Source organism: Copadichromis virginalis, linkage group LG16 (assembly GCF_057382275.1).
Source record: "Copadichromis virginalis isolate Kocher_CV1m ecotype Utaka linkage group LG16, C_Virginalis_male_GT1.1, whole genome shotgun sequence".
In the NCBI taxonomy this organism is placed as follows: Eukaryota; Metazoa; Chordata; class Actinopteri; order Cichliformes; family Cichlidae; genus Copadichromis; species Copadichromis virginalis.
In genome coordinates this window covers 22,795,509-22,819,305 of record NC_140633.1, presented here as the reverse complement: position 1 = coordinate 22,819,305, position 23,797 = coordinate 22,795,509, and the positions used below count along the sequence as shown (strand labels likewise).

General features: G+C 39.8%; 1 protein-coding gene across 3 annotated transcripts in view; it reads right to left on the bottom strand.

The window, feature by feature from the left end:
* gpm6bb (glycoprotein M6Bb) overlaps positions 1 to 23,256 on the bottom strand; it is a 29,113-nt gene extending 5,857 nt beyond the window's left edge. The window contains exons 1-2 of one of the 3 annotated variants that reach the window (XM_085433864.1): positions 23,112 to 23,256; positions 442 to 628 (exon numbers count right to left, since the gene is read on the bottom strand). In XM_085433864.1, the coding sequence (XP_085289990.1) occupies positions 442 to 628; positions 23,112 to 23,115 (191 nt within the window). In that variant the 5' untranslated portion in view covers positions 23,116 to 23,256. Of the gene's footprint in view, positions 1 to 441; positions 629 to 8,493; positions 8,917 to 23,111 lie in introns of those variants that run through there. The other 2 variants (XM_085433862.1, XM_085433865.1) reach the window with 2 other exon arrangements.
* Between the last annotated feature and the right edge of the window lie 541 nt (positions 23,257 to 23,797).

The following is a 23,797-nucleotide window of genomic DNA, read 5'->3' as shown; positions in this document are numbered from 1 at the left end:
AGACTGAGGACGTCTTAAATTAAACAGTGCACTCTAAATCCACCCAAACACAAAACATATGTGCAGTCCTGTTTTATGTTATTCGTCTTTTATTGTCAGGACTAATGGACTGCATTGTAAAAAAAAAGGGTCCATATTAGGACTGCTCTCATGGATAAGGTAAATGTGGGAGACAACGTCATCTAAAAATAGCCTACATAAAGTCAACCTCATTAAAAACGCTATCCATCTTATGGTTTGGACTTGTGTTTACTGCAATGCTTATGCAGAGACACTTTTACCAGTGAGCATGACGTACAATACATCTGATATTAAAGGGGAAATAATATTAAAAGAGAAAAAAAAAAATCAGACTAACTGCCAAGTAAGTAATCCATCTGTCAGACTCTGGCAAACATTTGATGCAGCTATTTAGAGCACACAGAGTATGAGGCCACTTACATGTCAGTGAGCATGGCATTATCGCTGGTGACCTTGGAGAAGTGGTTTTCCAGGATGGTCACAGTGCCAGTGAGGGCCACATGGCCACATCCACAGAATAGGGCGACACCAGAGAAGCAGAGGATCGTAGCCACCAGAGATGCATAGGGCACGCCGCCTAAACATTTGATGCAGCACTCAAAGCAACCTGTGCAAAAAAAAAAAAAAAAAAAAAAGAAAGAAAGAAAAGCGGGTGTTATTCAGCATCATGTTTTATTCCAAATCATTTCACTTTGAAAGGCAATGAAATGAATTAATGTCAGCATCAGACCCCACTTCCATAAAAGGGAGCGTGTTTCGCTTGTGGAATACGAATCAAAGAAAAATTAATTATGAGATGATTCGTTACATTAATCATCCATTCATCCATGAAGCCTATCCCAGGGCACATTACCCAAGAGGCAGCGCATACTCTGAACTTATTACTGGTCTGCCACAATCATTTTGTAATCAATTACAATTTAAATTTTCTAAATAATGATGTTTCATCGTCATTGCTACAAAAGGAAATGGTGCAGGCAGTCCCAGCACATCTGTTCAAAACAACTTTCAAAACATGTTCTTGTGGTTAATGCACTTCCTTCAAAAACAACTGCAATGCAAAGCACATGAGGAAAAGGAACAGTTTGCTCGGTGCCACTGAGGGGTTGTTTTTTTGTTGTTTTTTTTTTAAATCTGCACTGCTGTAACGTTTCAGTTGACAATTCATCACTTCACTCACAGGCCACTAATGGCTATCCAGCAGGTCAGGGCGATGCATGTGTATTAAGCTTTAAAGGAAATCAATGGCAGCTAAACATGAGGGAAATGAAGTGACCTAGATGAGTCTGTTTGATCCTATGTGCTCTTGTGCCTTGTGAAACGGAGCCCAGTCATCACAACACACTGTCTGTGGAAAAACGCAAACAAGCCGCAGCCTTTTTACAATCAGATCCACATGTGTATGACAGGATGTTGTACAGCCACAGGACATCCAGGTCACTGTCTGTTCATGTTTTGAATCCCACACCTGGGCCTATGCCTGATTTCCCATCTTTATTTAATACATTTAACGCTGTTAGAAAGAATGTTTTTACAGTACCGATCACTCATTGGGCATCAAGCAGCAGCAACTAACCAGATTAGTGACTTGCTGATGAAACCAGTAAAATATTTAGCAGCTAACCAGTCAAATTTTTCTGGACATCAAACCAGATGTAGAAGGAATTTTAGATTTATATGTCAGGTAACCACAGACACATGTCCATGTTGCTATGTGTCCAGTGTTAATAACAATAAGCAAACTGCACTGTCACAAAGTCCCCAAAACAACAATTCTGTATAAACTGTATTAACACTGTCTACATTTAGATGATTAATTATCTTCACAACAATGTCCATTAAATAATACCAATACATCAGTTGACCAGTAGCATTGGACTGGCGGATAATTAACTTCCAAAAAATACATCAGTCTTAGACCATATGTTGCCTAGAACGTATCAGTATCAATATATGCAACACATGCTTCGGGGAAACTGGGTATAGTGTCACCATATTGTGTGTGGTACATGGTTGCCCTGATTTCTTTAAGCACTGTTTGCAGATCTTTTTTTTTTTTTTTCAATATTAACATTTCAATCAAATTCATCAATTATACTGGCTAATCAGAAGGAAAAAACAAAAACAATTATGCCCTCTGCCCTACAATCATCAGATTTCAGTATTTGCATAGGGAGATAGATATGAACAGGATAATGGCATGATGGTAAAATGAATATTGTGCCCAGGCAGACAAATCTATCCACTGCTGCGAACACAACACCAGCTCTACAACGATCTACAAAAAACAAGCTAGCATAAAGCTATAACCTCACACCCAGAATGATGTTAAAGCTTAGCACATGGTGACCCCAGCCAAAAAACACAGTCTACTCGTACTCATTTCTGCAGTAGAATTGCAATTGTCACATTTTTCTGCAAAGTGTTCTTTGGGCTGGTTTTCACCAGTTAGCTTTCGTATTTAAGCTAATACTTATAAACGATAAGAAAGCTCTTATATGTGCATTCATTAGAATAGGGATTTATGCCAGTCTGTGAGTATCTGTTAACTGTAAACATCCAACAACAGAAAGGCAGCAGTAGATGAGGTGGCAGAATAGGTCAGCTGCCAGTGGGAAGGTCACTGGAGCAATCCCTGGCTTCTCCAGTCCATATGTCAAGATTCTGAACCCCGAGTTTCCCCCGATGCATCCATTGGCGTGTGTGAGAATATCAGAGAGAAAAGTAAGAAACGCTTTGAGTGCTCAACTTGAGTAAATAGGTGCTATATAGGAACCAGTCCATTTCCTTTTTTATCTTTTTCTTGAGGTAAGAGACCAAATGTCTATTGGGATACTGAAAGCTGATTTGTGTCCATGTGCTTTGCCTTCCTTGACAAAAGAAATTTACAGATATATGGCTGCTAGGTCAATACTTTTGCAGTCAGACTGTTTGTGTAGTACAGGGCGATTAAAAACATTTCTATCCCACAGTGAATGAATAGGAGTTGCCATGGCAGCATGTTAACCACAACTCAATGAGCATACCCCACAGCAGAGTCGCTAGCTTCCCCCATAGCCCACATTTCTGTAATGAAAATGTCAGGCAGGGAGAGTGGGTTGCTGGGAGTCAGATCACAAAGCTCGACAGGATATTGAGCCCAGCTGCAAAGTAAATACAGTCCACTTAAATAAAGAAGGAGAGGGTACTGTCAGGTAGCTCTGACACACTGGGAAATGTTGGCTAAAAATCAACTTCCCGAGCCCCAATCAAGACTACGTAAGTCTCTATTCACAACTATGCACCACCCTATTCTTTTGTAATGTTTACAGTTCTGTGGCATGCAGGTGTTTCCAAGTGCAAAACCAACTAAATACTAGAAACAAATTGACAAAAGTAGTAGTAAATGCCATATTGTGAACCTTTTTCTCCCCATATTAGATCAAGATCTGGCAACATACCACCAGATGCCATGGTATAATAGTTTTATTAATTGCCTTACTAGATCTGAAAATGAGAAGAAAGTCCAAACACATAAGGAAATCTGAAATTATAAAATGCAAAAAATCATATAGGCATATCATGGCAATCTTCAGTCAAATTAATATATGCAAAAGGTTCATATTAACCTGACATGGCCAAGGCAGGAATCTGCTTATCCAACTAAGTGCAATTAAAGAGAGAAAATCTACATTATACAGTCTGTTTAATCACTGTCCTTAAGCAGCTATCCAACAGAACTGACAATGTTGATATGTTTAAGCTATCACTTAAGTTATGCTTAATATGCGATCGTGGCTCAAGAGTTGGGAGTTCGCCTTGTAATCAGAAAGCTGCCAGTTCAAGCCCCGGCTTGGACAGTCTCGGTCGTTGTGTCCTTGGGCAAGACACTTCACCCGTTGCCTACTGGTGGTGGTCAGAGGGCCCGGTGGCGCCAGTGTCCGGCAGCCTCGCCTCTGTCAGTGCGCCCCAGGGTGGCTGTGGTTACAATCTAGCTTGCCATCACCAGTTTGTGAATGGGTGTGTGACTGGATGTGTAAAGTGCTTTGGGGTCCTTAGGGACTAGTAAAGCACTATATAAATACAGGCCATTAACCATTTAATAACACAATGAATCATGGGTGGTATTTACACAGCTAAACTACTTAGGTTGTCATTTATGTTCTGTCTGACTGTTATAGTGCTCTATTTCTCTATTCACAAAGGCTTCTGTCAAAGCTTTACTTATTAGACAGAATCCTGAGATAGTCATTCCAGGTCAAACTGTATAACAGCCTGTTAGCATTGTTGACGCAGTAGCACAGCATCAGTTCAATAATGTATATACACTCACCGGCCACTTTGTTAGGTATACCAATGCACATTGATCCAAACATCTAATCAGTCAATCACAAGGCAGCACCATGTGGCCATAGATGACCTGCTGAACTTCAAACTGAGCATCAGAATAGGGGAAAAAAGGTGATTTAAACGGCTTTGAATGTCACGTGGTTAGTGACTGGTCTGAGTATTTCCCAAACTGCTGGGTTTTCCCAAAACCATCTCTAGTGTTTACAGAGAATTGTTTGGGGGGAAAAAAATCCCATGAGCAGCAGTTCTCTTGGCAAAAGTGTCCTTTAATGTCAGAGGTCAGAGGGGAATGGTAAGACTGCTTTGAGCTGATAAGGTAATAGTAACTTAAATAAACACTCTTTAAAACCAAGATATGCAAAAGAGCATCTCTAAATGCACAACAGGAAAGCATGGCTCTATCCTGCCTTTTGTCAAAGGTTCAGGCTGGTTTTAGTGGTGAAATATTGTTGGTGATATTTCTTTTATCTGAAAAATGCAAGCCAATGGCATGCAAGCAAGCATCCCTGTTCGTCATCACTGGAGATTTATGTAATCACTTGTTATTATACACCTAATTCATCCTGCAGAGTGGGTAAAAATGTGCTATGGAAATGTGAATTCATATTGTTTTATTTTGAGATAACTATGTGGAACTGCTGTGGAAAATAAAATATCTCGGTTAAAGGCTTGAAACTGAGTCTGCTTAAAGGACATTTATGCTGCTAAATATATAGTAAAATGCATTTTAAAATGTAACCACTTAATCTATTAAGAAGGCATTTCATGGTGGTTAATGTTAACAGCATTTCTAAAATATCTCTAAGGAAACAATGATACTGGAAAATCTATTATGAGCTTTCTCAAGAAGTAACAACCATTAAGTCGGGCAAAGTAAACAAGAGTCTCACTATTTTTAGATGTTAAACAAGTACTTGTTTTCCTTTTGTTTACTGTCACTAGTTAGTAACCAAGATTATGATGGAGATGCGTGTTGTGGTGTTCAAAGGTTTTGGTCAACTGTACAAACAATAGTTCTTGGCTGGGAGCAAGAAGCAGTACTTCTTCATAGCTACAACTCCTGTTTAATGTTATTGGACAGTTTAGAGGATCATTGCATCTAACTCCATGAAAGAAGTCCAAAGGCCAACAAACGAATCACACAAAACTTTACAGAGTTCTGTAATCTGTGTATCTTATTGTAAAATAGATTGTTATCTGAGAGTACAGTGCGGGATTACATTGAATACAGGATGTTACAGGATGTTGCAAATCCCTGTGTTAGCTAAAGTCCTCCTCCTCCACAGGGGGATAACAGTAGGAGCTGGTGACTCTCTAAACAACAAGCTTGTAATGAAGGGATCCCACTGGCTCTGGGTGGATGACTTTAAATGAAAATCACATTGGACCCTTTTCCTCTGATGACTTTCACATGCTCCTGCTCCCTGACTAATACTCCTAGTTAGGCATCCAACCACTTCCTCTCACTCTATTGTCCATCTCTTTGCGACAGCAGTAGTAGTCTGGCCTTACAACAGAAGCTATATTTGACACATTTGTATCACGAGGATACAGGGAGAAAAAGATGTTTGTGTGATTTTTCTTTTAAAGTGTCTGTGTGGGTGACATTGTGTGAGAGAAATAGAAAAAAAACATGAAAAGAAAGAAAAAAGAAAGCGAGAGTCCAAGAAGGCTGGATACAAAGAGCCAGTGTGTGCAGCCCCAGACTGTCCATCACACTGGACTCTCAGGGGCCATTCAGAATAGCACTAAACCACGGCCTTGCTCTTCCGGCCCACAGGCTGCAGGCCCAGGACAAGCTCACCACTGAGCTCCATCCTGTGTGCCCCTCCAGCACTGTACACAGCGTAGTCACAATGGGCCACAGCAGCCGCTTCACACTCCAGGAGGATCCTGTTTGTCAAAGCATCTCAGATTGTCAGCGTGTGAATGAGATAGCGTTTTAAGACCAACATGAGTTGCAAAGCAAGCTGGAATCTGAAGTTCTAACACACCGAGACGAAGACAGACAGAGACATACGGCTAATGAGAGTAAAGTGTGGAACTGCTTCTGGGTCCAAGACCTCCAGGGGTCCAAAAGCACCACAATTTACTAGGTGTCAGTTTTGTTATTTTGTCTTTTTGCTTGGGCGTTTTTTACTTCATTTTTTGAGCATTTCATTCCTTTGTTTGATAGCCAGCAGTAGCTCGAGACAATAAATGAGAAGAGAAAGAAAACTTGGGTGTCTCACTGGACTGGCAGATTCACAGATTACCCTTCAGGTTGATTCTTTATTTTTTTTATATTTTTTTCTTATTTCATATGTTTGTTTTTGTTTTTCTGGAGTTGGATAACAAATAATTTGATCACTTGTAAAGGGCAAAATCTAGTTTCATCAAATTACCACATACCAGTAGGCATACAGGGAGTAATATCATTACCAGTCTTTCCTTTAATTATCTGTCCAATGAAGTTACCACACACTGCCCACTGAGATCTGAGTCATCACTAACCCCTTCAGCTAACCTTGCTGCATCACTGCCACCCTCAATCCCTCAGCCACAGTCATCAAGCCAACATAATCATAATCAAAATCTTTAGCTGGGATGCTTGGTAAATGTGGAATAATGCCTATTTTCTGCTTTAGCTGAACAGAGAAATGTGCACCACATGTGAGCGGTGTTTTGGAAGACTTTTCTTTTTTTTTGGTACATACCAGACACAAACACAGTTGCACCTATCCAAACAAAGAATAACACACAGCACAAGCATAAACAAGCACTGCATAATCATATGCACATAGAAAAGTATGCATATGATATACAAGCAAAACCCCCACAGAGATATAAACATACTTGGATACACACAATTTATAGTGAACAGTTTGCAAACCCTCAATTTCTTCCCAGTTCCCCAAACAACAAGCTGGCTTCCAGCTCCATTAAAAACACCATCCAGTTTCAATTAAAAAAAAGAAGAAAAAAAATCTAGGCTCATTGCTAACAGATGTGTTTGTTTACAGCTAATGCTAAGTATTGTTGTTTGTTGCTCCATTGGGGCAAACTGCCAAAACACCACTTATGAAAAAGAGTCTTATTTTTCCACACTCTCTGCTGAGTAGAGCGATAGTTAAAATTGCTCTAATGGCTATAATGGTAATTCTCAAGAGATGAGGGAGCATGGAAATTCGTTAGAGGTGGTCTCACTGTGCCGATTTCAGAAGAGAAACCTAAAGACTGATTGCAATTCCCCTGACTGCACATGCTAGGGGAGACTTACAAACATATAGGATGTGTTCATTAACGCTAACAGGCAGTGCTGACTGTAAAGGCTCATCATTTTTTATGTACATGTGGGGAGAAGGGAAATAAGGAATTCTGGGAAGCTCTGTCATCTAACTATAATGTCATTTGTAGTGTCATCAGTTTGAGTCTCTTTTTCTTCATTCTTTAACTGGGTTAAAATAGCTAAGCTATGCATCAACCAAAAATACTTTAAAAAAAATGCAAAGGCTAGTTCTTGTTTCTAAAAAAACATGATAATTTGAATCTGCTTGCAAAGCTACTGACCTCATCACATTGTCAGCAACATGAGACATATGACTGTATTTTTTTTTTTTTTTTTTAATTGCTTGTCTTATTTCACAAAGCGCGACAGAAAATTCAAGGAGTCCTGTTGATTCCTACAAGAAGGTGATGAGCAAGTTAATGACCCGCTCTCTCTCCCCCTTTAGTGTACAAACTACTCAAGGCTATTGATGTAACACTGCTAATGTCAGGTTCATTTATCTTTGTCCTCGCCCCTCATCCGCCTCATTAATCATCAGTCCTCCCCGAAAACACAACTCAAACGCACCCTGTGACGCTAGCGCGATGATGACCTGCGGCAACACATTGTCCCTCCTGCTGCAGGAGTGGAGTCTGCTGAAAGCAGCCCACAGATTTAAACTAATTAGATCACACAACATGCACAGGCAATTTTGCAAATGAACTGAAAACTTTGGTTCAAACAAAACAGTGAAGCATGGATGTTGGTCTAAAATTTTAAAATCCCCCAAAGAGCAAAAGCTGAAACGAAACCAAGCATGCTGGAGAAGGTTAAAGCCCCAGCAAACACAGCAATGAAAAGAACTGAACTGGCTCTTTGTAAGTGCTCATTGGTACCTCTTTTGTCCTGCCTCTGGTCTTGGTTTTCGTCTGATTGAGTTTCCATGGTTGTTTTTCTTCTACCCAGCAAAAATGTTTTTTTTTTTCTTCTTCTTCTTTTTTCAGCAGATTCTCTCTTCCTTTCTCCCCCTGACAGTCTCGTTTCTCGTTCTCTTTCCTTCCTGCATGGCTCTGCCTTCTGTATCTCCGTCTCTCACTTGCCTTGCTGCTATGTTCCATCGTTTAATTGTGTCCTGCCTTGTTAAGGCAACTCTCCACAGTAAATCACAGCTTTTGTTTGAGATCTTGTCAGGTAAGCACTTTCTTGAGCTTACTACATGCCTTCCTTGACCAAAACTTTTATATATTCTCTTTGAATAAATCAACAGTTTCTTAACCGACAGTTAAATTAAAGTTTCCTCATAATGACACAGAAATCTTTGCCCATGCCATGAACACACTCCTCATTCTCCTCCTCTTGGGCATCTCTGTCTCAGAAAGAAAAGCAATGGGAGGAAATCTGGTGACAACAAGAAAGTGGAAGTCACTACTTTAGCTGTGGGTGAAAACTATAGCTTAGGCTGAAAGCATATATGCACACAGTCATCTTTGTCTATCTCCCATGTGACCAGAGTCCAAGAGAGGGCGAGAGTGCATGCTGTGTGGTTGTGTTGTGGTCAAGGGTAAACCCTTCATCTTCTGATTTGCACCATATGCCCTCTTTCCTGCAGCATACATTAGCAACCTCTGACCGGTCTCTTCCCTACATCTGGTGGTTTCTAAATCATAAAGAGGACACATGAAAGGAAGGCACGTCTACATTTCCTACACGGGGACGCAGAGCATCCTCTGGGCTGATAGAGACAACAGAGGAAACAGCATGTGAAAATTGAAGAAACAGAAAATCACAAAGAAAAAAAAAAAGACCTGTAAAAACTTAAAGAGGGAGAAATTAAAGCCAAGACGACGACACCATGAGAAACAACTCATGAAAATAACAGGGCCAGGCCAAAATGAATGATGAGAGATGACCAGAGGAGACAGTGAGGAAGATATTGGCTGTGTTTGTTTGGCAACAGCAGGCCGAGAAGCCCCAGGGGCATGCTAATGAGAGAAAGGCCTTTCAGCTGAGGAAGGGGGGGCTGGTGGAGTAGAGTTGGAGTGGGGTCTTCTCACGGATACCAGACCTCAGAGATGAGGGGGAACAACAGGGGAGGGGAGCCTCGGGGGTCAGGGAAGTGAACTTAGCAGGGATCCCACAACAACAAATGCTGCACTAATCTTCAAGCGTTTTTACCATCAGCCCCATTAAAGCAAGAAGAACCAACATGTTCCTTATGTTTGAAGTGTTTGATCTCTGCATATGTGCATTAACAGCTGATTCAGTGGATTCCACACTTGTGATTCACATTAGGTATAACAGGAGCTCAAGTAAAGCATCCAGTGAGCCTGATTATGTGCAGGACTAAATGTACTGGAGTGGTCGACACTGGATGCTTCATGTTACTGAGAAAAAATTAAAAAGTCAAGATCAATCCAGTGATCCATCTGCAAACCTTTAAGAGTGTTTGGACAACAACATGTTTATATCATTTGTGTGAAAGGAAATTTAAAACATGTGATCAGAACAGGTCAAAATGTGCTTTAGGACTTATTTTAATAAATTCTCGATTTTAGTACCAAAAACATGTGCCTTTCATTAAAAACTCTGACTGTGAATAAACTTTTGTTTTGGCATAAAGATCATAGTTATCACAGCAAATGCATCCATTACTTGGGTGAAAAAGTGCTATCGGGCAAAAAGTAGTATAAATAGTATTTACTGACACATGTCTTTTGTAATGTTTGTTTGTTTTTTGTTTCTTTTATCTAAAGCAGGACGAAAAAAATGAAGCAAAGTGCTAAAAACTCCAGCAGAAATGAACATATCTAAATTCCATCTTTTTGAAAACTGTACTCACTCATTTAAATTTAATTATAGCTTAAAGTTATGTACTATTGGGGACATGGCCTCTTCAATAGGAGGATACCAAAACAGACAGTACGTGTGAAATCTAAGGAAGCATGCTAACCAAGCTTAGCTGATAACTTATCAAATTTGGTCACTTGTGGCTCCGAAATGGAGCCTAGATGTTAAAATAGAGGCTTGAAATACAAAGATGGTGTGCAAAGGTCTTGAGGTTCACCTCATACTTTTACATTTTGCTTCCAAGGAGCCAGACGTTGTCGTAATTTTTAAAGTGGTCTTGAGCCATAGTTCTTCAGGCCTTCTGAAGGCTTTTCTTTGGACATTGTCTGCACTTTTTTCACTCATTTTCAGTCCACTCCTTGTACCTGAGCATTTTCAGAATGTTGACAGAGAACAGAATAAATGACAACCAACATCCAAAGAAGACATTTGAATGTCCTTAAAGAAGCTGGGAGAACTGGGCGATGACCAGTGTTAAGGTGCCATAAGGTCATTTAGTTTGTCCACCAGATACCGGTACTGGAATTATGACATTACAAAGTGAGTGAGATACGATTAGTATTACTTAAATACTGCAGTTATCATCAGAAACGATATAGTGTCAATCCTTTGAATGTTGACTGGTGGTGCTTTTACAGCAATTAAATTTAATAAAAAAAAATGTCATACAAAGTAGAACTCAGTATATGAGCTGAACCAAATGAATAAAGCCCAGAAGAAAGGCTGCACTCAGTTTTACCTAAAATACTAGCAGGCTGTGGGAATAATCATGTGAAAGCCTGAGTGCTGCAAGCTCAGATTCAGTGTGGACACAGCGCCACGCCCCTACTTGAGGACACAATCTGAATGATGATGAAGCTCATACAAATGTGGGAGGCTTCATTGTGGGTCAACCTTTCATGGTGTGAGACTCGGATCGTGAATGCTCGCCAGTGTTCAGTCACCCATGAAGACCTGCACCCCTGCTTGGCTCACACTATGGAAGGAGTTCTCATGGAACCAGGTCTGTGCCCAGGCTCAAGCACTACTTACACCCATCAAAGGCCTGAGAAAGCAGGCTCACCACACGAGAACAGAGGAAGACAGTTTAAACCAAATGGGCATGTGGCATCAACTATGTCAGAAATAACTAACTGTGAAGGTTAACATCTGTTGTAAAGGTGAAGAAAAGCAAAACCAAATGGCGAGCTGGTATTTTGTGGTGCTCATGGAAAAAACTTCAACAATCAACATCTTTAAGCTTGAGATTCTTGTGAACTTTGTTTTGGTCATTTGTTGTAGTCAGTGAGTTTCTCTTTTCTAGTGGCATTAGTGACCTAGTTTTAACCGCAGTCCCTCTTCGTATCTCAATCTGGTTTGTATGTGTGCCTTTATGTATGGCATGAATCCAGGTTATTGATTGGTACAGAAGCATGGCACAGCAAACCCATTATGCAGATCCATTCATTTGTTTACTGACCCATTTTCATCTGCTCTGGGAGTCTACAGAGAAACAAAAGCCATACAAATTCTCTGACATTTACTGAACAATCAAACATATGATTTATTTGAAAATCCAAAGTTTTGTATCTAAAAGTACATCTGCTCCTGCCATATTATGATTACATGAGACAATTCAATCTATATAAGGCTCTGAGTTGTTTTACTACTACTACTTCTACAAAAAAAAAAAAAACCTCAGTGGAAAAAATGATTTTAACCAAAACTCATTATAGAAAGACATGCTCTCCACAAAACAGGGAAACCACAGTGGTTTTTTTTTTTTACTTCCTCTTGGCTTTTTTGAACAAATGAAAATCAATTTTTTCCCCCCTAATAAATTCAGTGTTTGAGCAGGTTCAAATTTGAAAGTTATCAAATTCTTTAATGGTGCAATTCTTAAATAACATCTTGGTCTTGGATGTTTTCTGTCATTCCAAATGTCTGTAGTAATTAGTAAGATCCAAAGACAACTTGTGTCTAGGGCTTTGTATCAATTAATCCTTTGATAATAATCCAAATCCTGGGGTTTTTAAATGTCAGAAATGGCACCAATCCATAGGTTCCTTTAAACACAATGACTGATAAACAAAGATACTCTGCAATCTCATTTAAACAGCGTTTAAGATGATATTCTTACCAGATGTTGTTGAAGTTGAGCCTTAATTTGTTGACCTTATGAACACAAGACTTCGTTTCTGTAACCAACCATTACCAAACCTCAAAAATAAGGTCTTAAAACCAATCCCTGCATTCATTGGTGGTTTAAAAATACCATCCCATGGACCAATGCATTGTTCCTCACGCAGGAATTCCACCACAAGAATACAGCTGTTCATATTTTGTGCAGCACGGTAGCAAAAACTCAACCATGCCATTCAATTTATAACACTGTCAGAGACATACTTAATATCTTGGTATAAATGCCATCGTACAGATTCCAGATTTATTTTTTTCCTCTCTGTATTTATTGCAAGCAAACAATGTCCATTGGTCTTTGACTCAGCACTTCTCTAATTGCATGTTTGTGTTACTATCGTGTCAGGGCTGGATATGGAGCAGCACTCACTCAGAGAAGCCTGGCAGCCATGTTTTTCCTCTAAAAGTGACTACACAACCCTGACTCTCTGGCACCTCCGTAGCCTATGTGGTTTTGGCCTAAGTGTTGGAGGTAGAGTAAAAGACACAGATTCTTTGTATTATCCAGGCTTTCTAGCGTACAGTACTTTGGCTACCGTTATCTTGGCAGTATCAAATCCTTAAGAATTTTATAATTTCAGTCTGGAGTCAAAACAGTAAATCAGTGCCAGGAACCTTAAACCAATGATAAAATGATACAGAAACACATACACATCATATTTTAACGATATGTGCTGGCATTACTGTTTGTTCTTCTTTCAGCGTGCACTAAAACTTTTAATGATATCTGTGGTCTGGAAGAGGCTTTGCTATCTTTGTGTTCTGCCTCAATCAAGTTATGAACCCAGTCAACCAACAAGAGGTATGTCCAGTCTCAACTCCAACCTCCATTATCTAGTTTCCTAGACGGATATTCCAGGGAGTAATGAGAACACCAAGAGTTCCCCAGAACATTTTTATATGACAAAAAAGTTTTAAAAAGCTGTTGAGGTTTTCCATGTTTTCAAATGATACAATAACAACACCATTAAGCAATTTGCTTTGACACTAAAGTAACATTTTGTTTAGTGCATGCCTCTCATTACCTGACTCCTCGGGAGGAGGTGAAACAAGCTGTTGTGATTTAAGAAATAATCATTTTAATAGTTAAATTCAACTCAATGTAATCTCAATGACATAAATTGATGTTAGCATTAGCATTAGCATTATAACATGGTTGAAGGGTGTTTTTCCCAGTCCGTCTTTACTTCTTTTTTTAAATGTCAATTTATTGGCTACTCTAAATGCCGGTATTAACAGATTAGCAAATAAATAAATCTGTCAGGCTCTAATTCGAAGTGCTTTATATACGCAAAAATCTGAACTATTCAGAAACTAAAAATTACAAGAGGAAATTACCATAGAAATCAAGACAAAATAAAACAAATAGAAAAAGTTAGTTGAGGACCAAGAGCAGTTGGTAGTAGTAGTTCAAGATGCCCCAGTAAAAAATAAAATAATGATTCTAATCACAATATTTGATCTACTTTTCAAACTAATTTTGATTTCTGCCAAACCTTAAGTAAAAATGTCTACATGTTTAGTTGTTAGCTACTCCTAATCAAGTCTTCCAGGCAATCTTTTGCTGCCATTTGCTGAAAATGGCAGTATGCTAGGGCAGAAAACCACAACCAAAATCACTGAGCTCATCACTTAGGCTTGAGCAGCAGCTTCTTTAAGATTCTCCTTATAGACTAAATGCAGTTATGGCTCCAAAGGTGTATACTACTAATCTTATCGAACCAAGCTAGTTGAAAGGTCCATTAAACTGCGCTAAGATTAAAAATAAATCCCACAGGACTTCTCTTAGGGGTGTTAATCCTTTAAATACAATGCCTATCACTGTAAGCATGTTTATATTTAGCCTAGAATAAAAACTACTAAGATGCTTTCTTTGTTACTTAAGTGACTAGACAGCAGTTAAGTTTAATTATAAGGAAATTAATATGGTAGTGAAATTCTGGAACAATTCTGCTGATGACTGATGATACTTCTTCTGTTTGTTTATTTTGTATTTGCTGTCATCTGCATGTGTCTTTGTACCAGGAAATAATGAAATCCCCGTTATAAAAAAAACCCCAAAACGTTTCATCTCTGACCATTTAGTCAGTACACAAAACATGCAAGACATAAATATTAGCCAGACATTGGCAAATATCATTTTATTTGTAATATGTAATATAATATGATATGATTACAAGTAGTATAATTGAATTATATGAATTACATTAAAATAAATGAAATTATTTTTCCTGAAAATGAACAAGCAGCTACAGTTATTTTAGTTATTGACGATCAGATGCATGACTAAACTGACAAAGGCATATCTTTTGAGATTAATGGAAAATGCTGATGCACACAAAATTTAGAGTATTACTTCAAAGGATATTTGTCAAGAAAATCAAGCCCATCTTGTAAGGATGTCTAGAAGCAGCAATAGATTTTCCCTTTTGATGTTTCACGGTCCATATGTCCCTCTTAAACTGGTGAGGACCTGACAACACAAACGTTCTCACACTTCAGCTGCTGTGATGCAAATAGCACCGTGGCTGGAGACTTTCGTATTCCTACTTGTTGCATAGAGCATACGCATATGAACACACGCACATGGACACAATAGAGACATAAAGAAACACGAAGACAGCAGACGAGACTCTACAGCTATTTCTGGGGTTGCCTCCTGTGCACAGTTCCTACCCTCCTCCGTGTCTCCCCCGGCGGCTGGGACCTCTTGCTTTGCATCACTCCCACCAATCCTATTGTCCTCCGCCTCATGCTGCCAACCTCCAACCCCTGACCCAAGACTTTACCCTTTTCAAACTCTCTTGCTTCGCCCCCTCCAACCCTTATTAGATGGAACCTTCTTCTTTCAGCTCATTCAGACCCCTTCATGTCAGGATTCACTGTGAGCACTATGACAACAGAGAAGCCAGAACACATACTACTTTAATACCATTGTTACATGAGGCTCCTCCACTGTCTCAAAGTCCCACATCCTAGGCTGAATCCTGGAAGGATGTGAAAGTTGGTTGCAACTTGAATCTGATACTTCCAGCCCCGCAGAGATGTGTTCTTCCTTATGTGGGCTAAGTGCTTAACAATATGCAGTAAGTACAGAGTATCACAGGAAAGGAAGAGAAGTTAATCTCTCTAGTAACTGTATACACTCCATTCTTGCTGACCTCTGTGAGCAAGGGTCAGTCCATTACTTTATTGCTTTAAGCACTAATTAGCAGTTTTCCACCAGCATCCTGCAACATCCTGTTGATCCAACTGGACATTACAATGCGTCTCAGCGTATTATCTATGGCACCATTTGTGACGCTATCTTATTATCTGTGAGTAAACACTAACCATTTCCAATGTTTTATCCCATGATTATGTTTTGCTCTATGCAAACCAATAATGCATAATGCTTTGGTAATTGATCATTAAACATATTGCGCTTTTCATTTCTATAACTTTGCATTATTTTAGAGATTAATAACTGTCTAAAGTGCTTTTCTTGTACTTTTTTGGCACCTTGTTTTTGGAGATATGAGAGCTCTCAGTGCAGCAGGAAACCAGATGAGTTACTCACATGTTATTGAACACATTCAAGTCAAATTACAACAATAAAAGCAGAAATATTGGCTATGAAAATGCAACACATATAAATGTGATCCATGTGACTAGGGGGTCTAGTTCCAAATATGAGGCATGTTAAGCATACACCAAGTATTTCATAAACTTTTCACACATAAACACATGAGATCTCATAGGTTCAGTTGCTTAAAGTTTACTCTGTACATTAAATAGGATTTTTTTCCAACATTATTTCCACTTTCTGCTGCTCTATGGTTACACTACTGTTTTCCCATACGGTAGAGGCCAAAAGCTAAGATGACTTATGAGACCTCTCAGTGGTGTAGCTATAATATTCATACAGCGAACTGATCTCTCCTCTGGTCTGCGTGTGGTTATAAGGTCAAGCTGTTTTTCAGACAGAAACATCTGGGATTTCCTCTACCCCAAAGCTGCTGTTCTCTATTGTTTTTCCACATATAGTAAAGCTACGACTGGCTTCTTGAAAAACAATGAAATGTGCACATGGTAAAAGACTCAAGTTGTGTAGTTCAAGTTAAATTAATGTCAAATCTAAACTTCAGTAATTTAGTCAAATTGAAATCCATCTTTTCAAACCTTCAATCAGTCTGAGTGTGAAAAGAAAAAGCCTTCCCCGACATTCTCCCCGAGCTACTGGGTTTCCTGCAGCTGTCGCTTCATAAAAGATCAGCCATAGCTGATTTTCATTTGCTTGGCAGAAGTGCCTCTTCCCATCTATCATGCCTTTCTCTGGAGGATAATAAGCAGACAATGCAAACTCTCACTTGGAAATCTTTCACTTGGTCAGGAAAATGATTCCTGGCAGTAAAGAATGACTCCTCTTATCACATGTGGCACCCAATCAAAACAACATTAGCAAAGAGGAGTCATGTGCATCTCCTGCATCTTACATGAAAGCAACAAGCTTTGATAATCAGCTTGAACAAGATTTTCTTCTGCAACAGCAGCACGATGGAAAAATCTTAATACCGGTATATTAAATATGACTTTACACATAATTCTAAAAGGCCAATAAAAAGTCATAAAGGATTGCATGAGTATTCATTTAAATTCCTGCTTAATTCATCCCAAGCGCAGCACTTGGCTGCATCCCAGTGGTCCCAGGCTGTCTGGCAAGGCTCTTCATATGGTGAGCATTTCTCATTGGTGTGCTGGGGTACCCCAGATGCTTTTGTCTTACGGTTGTTTAGCAGCTGCGTAAAAGCACTGAGGACAAAGGCCTATCTGTGGAGGGTTGAATACACTCAGTGGGCACACAGCCAACAGCTCAACCCTATAGGCTCCCACAGTTGAAAAGCGGACTAATATATTCAACTCTCACTCCTGACAGATGATCTTACGGTGAAATTAGCTGGAGGCACCTTTATTTCTTTTCAATTCATCTAAGTAGTTTTACATTTAAACCGTGGCCCACAAAAGCCTATTCCCAATTGCTTTCCAAGTTTAAGAGAAGTAAAAACACTGAAAAATGTAACCAATGTCATACCTCTTCACTAAGTTCCACAAAATTTGGTTTGCTAGTTTTGGCACAATCTAGGCAAGCAAATAGCACTAAAACCATACATTGGCTTTTCCCCCAAGTGATAACCTCTGTAGGTTGAAAATCAAACCTAACGCAGTTCCTCTAATGACCACAACACTGGCTCAAAAAGTCAACAAATGCAGACTTCAAATGTTAAAATGGCCAAAGTTACAGCATTTAAAAGCAGTCAATAACTTGAGTTTTTCATGAGTTAATTTCTAGTATTTTATTAGTTGTTATTTAGGATTAAAATTATCAGGTATGTGTGCCTGTGCATGGCATCCATATGGTTTATGGAAACAGCTCACCAACCAAGCTCACTAGCTAAATGATAACTTCACCCACTCCTTCAAATATGGTAACTTCTGGCTCCAAGACAGCAACTGTGAGGGTTTTAATTACAGAAGCACTAACTAATGGGTGTTTTATAGTGATCGCTCCTTGGAGAGAACATAGAAAAGGAACTTGCACTTAAGTGTCCTTAACTGGTACACTTTCTAACACTTGCTAACTCAAATCTTTTATACACTCAAGATATAGATCTATCTATATATATCTATATATATATAGATCTGAAGTTCAGTCCCCCACTGCCACCTTTCAGTTAATTGTACTGGTTTGGACAAATGGAATGGAAATAGTATTCCAAAGCTACAGCAGGCTAAGACACTTGTGATCAACCAAACATGTCTACATAGTCCAAATATCTTATTAAACAAGATAAATTTGTTTAAACCACAAACTCAGTGAGCCTGGAAAAATCCAACATCTCTCAAAGGTGGAGTGCTCAAAGTAGCTATGGCACCTGAAAGCAAACTGTTTCTAGCCGTTCCAAATTTCCACGAGCAATGTTTGGGTGAGAAGTCACACTTTAGAGACAAGACAAGAAGTATGGGTTTCACATGCTGTTTGGAAAATGTTCATGCCTGAAACATTAGTTAAGACAAAAAAATAGCCCTCTGTCAAAACAACTCAAGACAACCGTGTTTTGCACGCATGAGCCCTCCGTTTTGTATGTTTGGCATCTCCATATTTAACTGCCAATACAGCTTCTAAAGCACAGACTGAATTTGTCCTTTGAGTTCATGTCCTGCTCTAAAATTTCATTTTAGTGATCAACCCATGGCTCCAAACACCGAGCTCATTGGTCACCGTTCAGAGCTAGCGTAGATATCTAGGCTTAGTCATACTATTCTGTGTAAAGTAATCAGTCACCAGTCCACCTCACTTGCATTACAATCAATTCACTTTTTTACCCATAACTCGCATTGATAATTGATTATTCTGGGAAAGCATTGTTGACTATTTCAATTCCCTGCTCATGTGACACATAGAAAGTGTATCAAACCACATGCAATGAGTGTTTTTGTTTTTAATGTGCTGTGGAAAATGTGGCCATCTAGAGCAGTATGGTGTGGTTTACTGTAGATAGCAGAAAATGCTGCACTGGGGCCAAATGCCTACTGGATCAATGAGTAAATGTTCATCAGCTGCAGCGTCTCTTTGCTTTCCCCGAGCCATTATCTCCCAAAGGCCTTCTGGAACAGTCATCTGACTCTGAACAAAACACTGATACAGATTGCTACTCCACTGGCAAATATCTCCTCTACACTCTGCATACATGCACTAATGCCAGCATAATGCATTTCCAGTTTAACTTTGTTAATCATGGGTGTCTTTCTGAAGTCTAGCAGAATAGATAAAGGCCAGATTGTATCCTTGGCATATTTTGTTTCCAACACTGTTGCTTGTGCATATCTTAAAAGCTGTTTCCCCCCCTGCACATAGAGAGTATTTTCAATGCCATAGAGTTTTTAAAGCATATGGCAGAATGACACACACATACACTTGCCTTCCCCTTCTGTTTTACTGTGAATAGGCTTTTAGTAAAAAGTGGCGAGGGACATGCTTGAACAAGGATCCCCACTCATGAACGTCTATTCTTAACATCTAGTGTCACAATAGTCAATGGCTCTCTTTGTAGTCGAAGGACTTATTAGCGCAACAAATTAACATGAGTGCCTGGGCTAACCTGGCTGTCAGGAAGCAAACTAAAAGCAACTAAAAAGGGACATAAATGGGTTGAAGATGAGAAGAACTGGAGATATCAGAGGGCACAAATTAAACCAGGAAAAGGGGACAACAGATGGAGTCTTGGTTGCACTAAAAAGGCATCTTTTGTGAGCTTCATGGGCCTCAACCGCTGTACAATTACCAAAGATGCTCAGTCACATGCGTCGCCAAATGGAAAGCAGCCCAGAAATCATGTAACTATGACAGCAACTGCCTCATTATGCAGGGTATTCACAGTAATTAAAGATTGAAAGCTGAAGACAAAGGGATATTTAATTTCTGATGGTGATATAAAATGTGGGATTAGTTGTAATGTTTGAGCAACAAACTTTATATAGACTGAGCTGCACTTCAGACAGTGAAAATCTATGGGAATTAACAGCAGAATGCTTTGGCTTACACAAGCAAACACAAAACAGCAAAGTTCAAATTTGCTCTCAGCACTCTTTGAACATCTTTGCGGTGACTCATTCTCACAGTCCTCTGGGGTTTTTTTTGGGGGGGGGGGGGGGGGGGGTTTCTGTGCATATCTTGGGAATAGAAGGATGTGTATATGACCACCACCACGACCGTGACTCAACTAAAATTAGGGGCAAAATAGAAATCTAACTTTCTGTTATTGCTCAACCATCAGTTGACAAGTTTCTGGTTCAGAAAGTGCAAAAAAACATCTCTGCTGGCACGGGATTAGTAGTTTAAGGGTCTTTTCCCTCCTCAGACTCCGGACGCAAGGTCACAGCGCACACAGTTCACCACATGGGTTTGTGACAGTATGTGTGACACTGCTGATGTGTAATTAGACACTTTCCAAACAGCATCCTAGGTCTGATGTAGACAGAGCACACACAAGTCACACCCAGCTCCCGTGTTTTTGGGTCATCAAAACACAGGATCGATTCTGTTTAAGCCTGGAAACTTCCTGAAAGCGTTAAATGTTCATGTGAGTCAGTGCAAACTGAGCCATGAAAGTACAGCAAAGAATTTAACTAAAGACACATTTAAAACTGTCTGCTATGATTATCTCTTCTTTTCTTGAATTTCTCAATAACAATGACGTAACATTTGGATCTGTTTAGCGACCAGCCTTGATGAACTTTTCCACAAGGCCTCCACAGTGAAAACAGGACACGGAGACTAGAAGCTTCACAAGTTTCCACAAGAAGGAAAAAAAAAAAAATTTGCTTTCTTTTTTTTTTTTGCTATCAGGATCAGGCTCCAAGAAGAACAGACACTGTGTTATGTTAATCAAATAAACTGCAAAAGCGAAAATGTTTTTCCAAACATGTCTTAAATCCGACCAGTAAATTTAGTGAAAAATAAAAATAATCTTTGCTTGACATACTTGTTCACAATAGCTCAAGGCCTACAATCTGCATTAAAGAAAGTTTACCGGACATTTATGCATGACATGCTTTTCTTGCTAAAAACAAGTGCGTGTTCATCACATGCGTGATAGACGTCTGTCATCTTCATGCCAGCACTCTTCTTTTAGATGTTTGGCTCAATGATAAATAATCAGCAGAGCCAACACTACAGTTTCTTCCTGTTTAGTTATCAAGGGAGCTAATAGCAGCCAACTACTGCTCGCTGGGGTAATAGTCACAGAACTAACACCAAGAACTTATCAAGTTATTTGCGGAAAATGTCTTCCTGTCTTCCTCTGAATAGAGCTGGAGGAAAGCCAAGTCATCCTCCCACAGTCTTCACACAACCCAGTTCACTGTTAAAATCATTCGGGGGCAAGGACAGAGGAGGATCTCTCTGAAAAACTTGTCAGGTGGAGTTCACCAGAAAAACCAAATTAGACATTTAGTTACACAACCACTCTATGACCGCTACACTCCGTAGTCTTACACACATTCGGTTCATGATATCTATTCGAGGCTTTTTACATGTGATCCTTTTTGTGTTTGCAATTCTTCTTGACACGAAACAAAGCAAATCACTGAGAGGAGCACAAAGCACTTCTCTGATTCAACCAAAGGGGACTTTTTACAGCATCTAACAAGTCTCCAAATCAATCTCCTCATGCGCACAACAGGCTGTCGTGTATTTTCTGAAAGGGCCACAGAGCATATTTGAATATAAAATGAGAGCTTTAGCTAGTGGACAATGCATAAAGGTTGATTGCCATGCAGAGTAATGTCCTCTGTGAGACACTGAATAAGGGTCTGTGGGGAATTAGTTCACAGGGCATCCGCTAGGCAACTTGCAATTCAGTGAACTTCTCTCTCTACATTAAGAGCCACTGAAGTCGCACAAAGGAGCAGCTCCAAATTAGGAGCACAAAGGCGCTTCTGTGATAGCTTCATAGCGAATTAATGAGCACTGATACACATTCTCACACAGTGTCCTTCCCTGGCCTCAGCTGCACTGTGACAAACAACACATGGTATTAAATGTTACACAGACCCAATCCAGCAGCTCAAAATGGCATTAATGGCCACAATTATTTAGCTGTTTAATATCCAGCGCAGTGCAAGCTGAGAACATTTCATAACTAACATTTAATTGTTTTGGATGTGTTACCAATTTATCACAGTTTTAACGTTATTAAACATCCATGGCATGAGCGCCTCATTCCTCCCTGGAGCCCCGCACCCCCAGGTTGCGAGCACAGATGGCAAACACTTGGTACCGTCTCAGCTCAGCCCTTCAGATAGCAATTACAAGCTCTGGCACAACACAACAGCCGATCATGGAGCGTCTGACAAATGCAATATGCTGCTTCCAGTACATTTTAATCAAGCTTTGCCAGTAAAACACGCTGAGCTGTTTGGATGGGAGACGGGACAACAATGACAACCTTTCACCTCAATCAGCGCAACGTGATCAATCACCGCTGACCAATGTGATAATCGAGGACTGATAATGAAGGGCGTGGCCAAGTGAAAACTTTTAATCAAACGTTTTCCCCAAACAGTTCAGCCTCTGTGGCCCTTTTTTAAAAAAAAAGTTAAAAGAGAAACAGTGAAGGCAGAAAACTGAACTGGACTTAACACCTCCGCAGACTCGCTCAGAGTTGACTGCAGGAATCCTGACAGTCCTAATCTGTCTAATCGCTTTCCACAAGTTGCTTCAGCAGGCTGCTCTAATGCCGATTCTCATGCAACCGGGTCAGGTAAACAACGTCCTTCTGTGGCACTAGTAGCAATAGTAAAATTTCACTTATGCGTACTTTTAAACAATCCGTGCACCTCGAAAGTTAGAGCCAAGTGTGATCTATGCTGTCATCACAAAAACAAAAACAAAAAAAAAAACAACAGGCGTTCATTACATCCGTCGCGAACATCTGTTGGTAAAACTTACCCATTTTTCCAAGTTTTCCTTGGTTGTCTGAAGTTTCGCTATCAGCTGAAAGTTGAGCCCCAGCTACACTGATGTTGCGTCCTGGGATGCACACACTGACCGCCTGGCTGCTCCAAAACTCAAGGCTGTCCCTCTGGAGACAGCCCGGCTTACGTCACCACAGAGGGGATTACTGATGGGAGGACGGAGTTCACTCAGCCTGCCCCCTCCCTCATCTCTCCTCAGTGCAGAGCATTAAAAAAAGTTAGCTCTTTACTCTCGGTGAGCAATTTTATCTTGACGTATTTGTGCGCATAAAGCCCCATGTTGCGCATAGTGGATGGGTTATCGCCAACGCTGTCGATTAACTGATTAAATAAATAATTCAATCATGATAACAACCTACTCTTGAGCCCCAAAATACAGAATAACGAGCTATTAGGACGCATGAGTCAAAATGAGAGGCCAGAGGTCACCAGAGGGGAGTGATTTCCTCTCCCGTACCCTGTTACATGGCTAATCGCTTGCTTTACAGACAAGGGTACTTGTAAGGTTCTTGAAGTATACCCCTACGAAATCTAGAGAACCCATGGTCTCTTTAAAGCTAATGGGTAGTTATTTATATCTTTATTTGGGGGAGAAGATAAAAAAAGAATTATGATTAGCTCACTGACGTAAATCAAATTGTTCTAAATGAATGTTTTGTG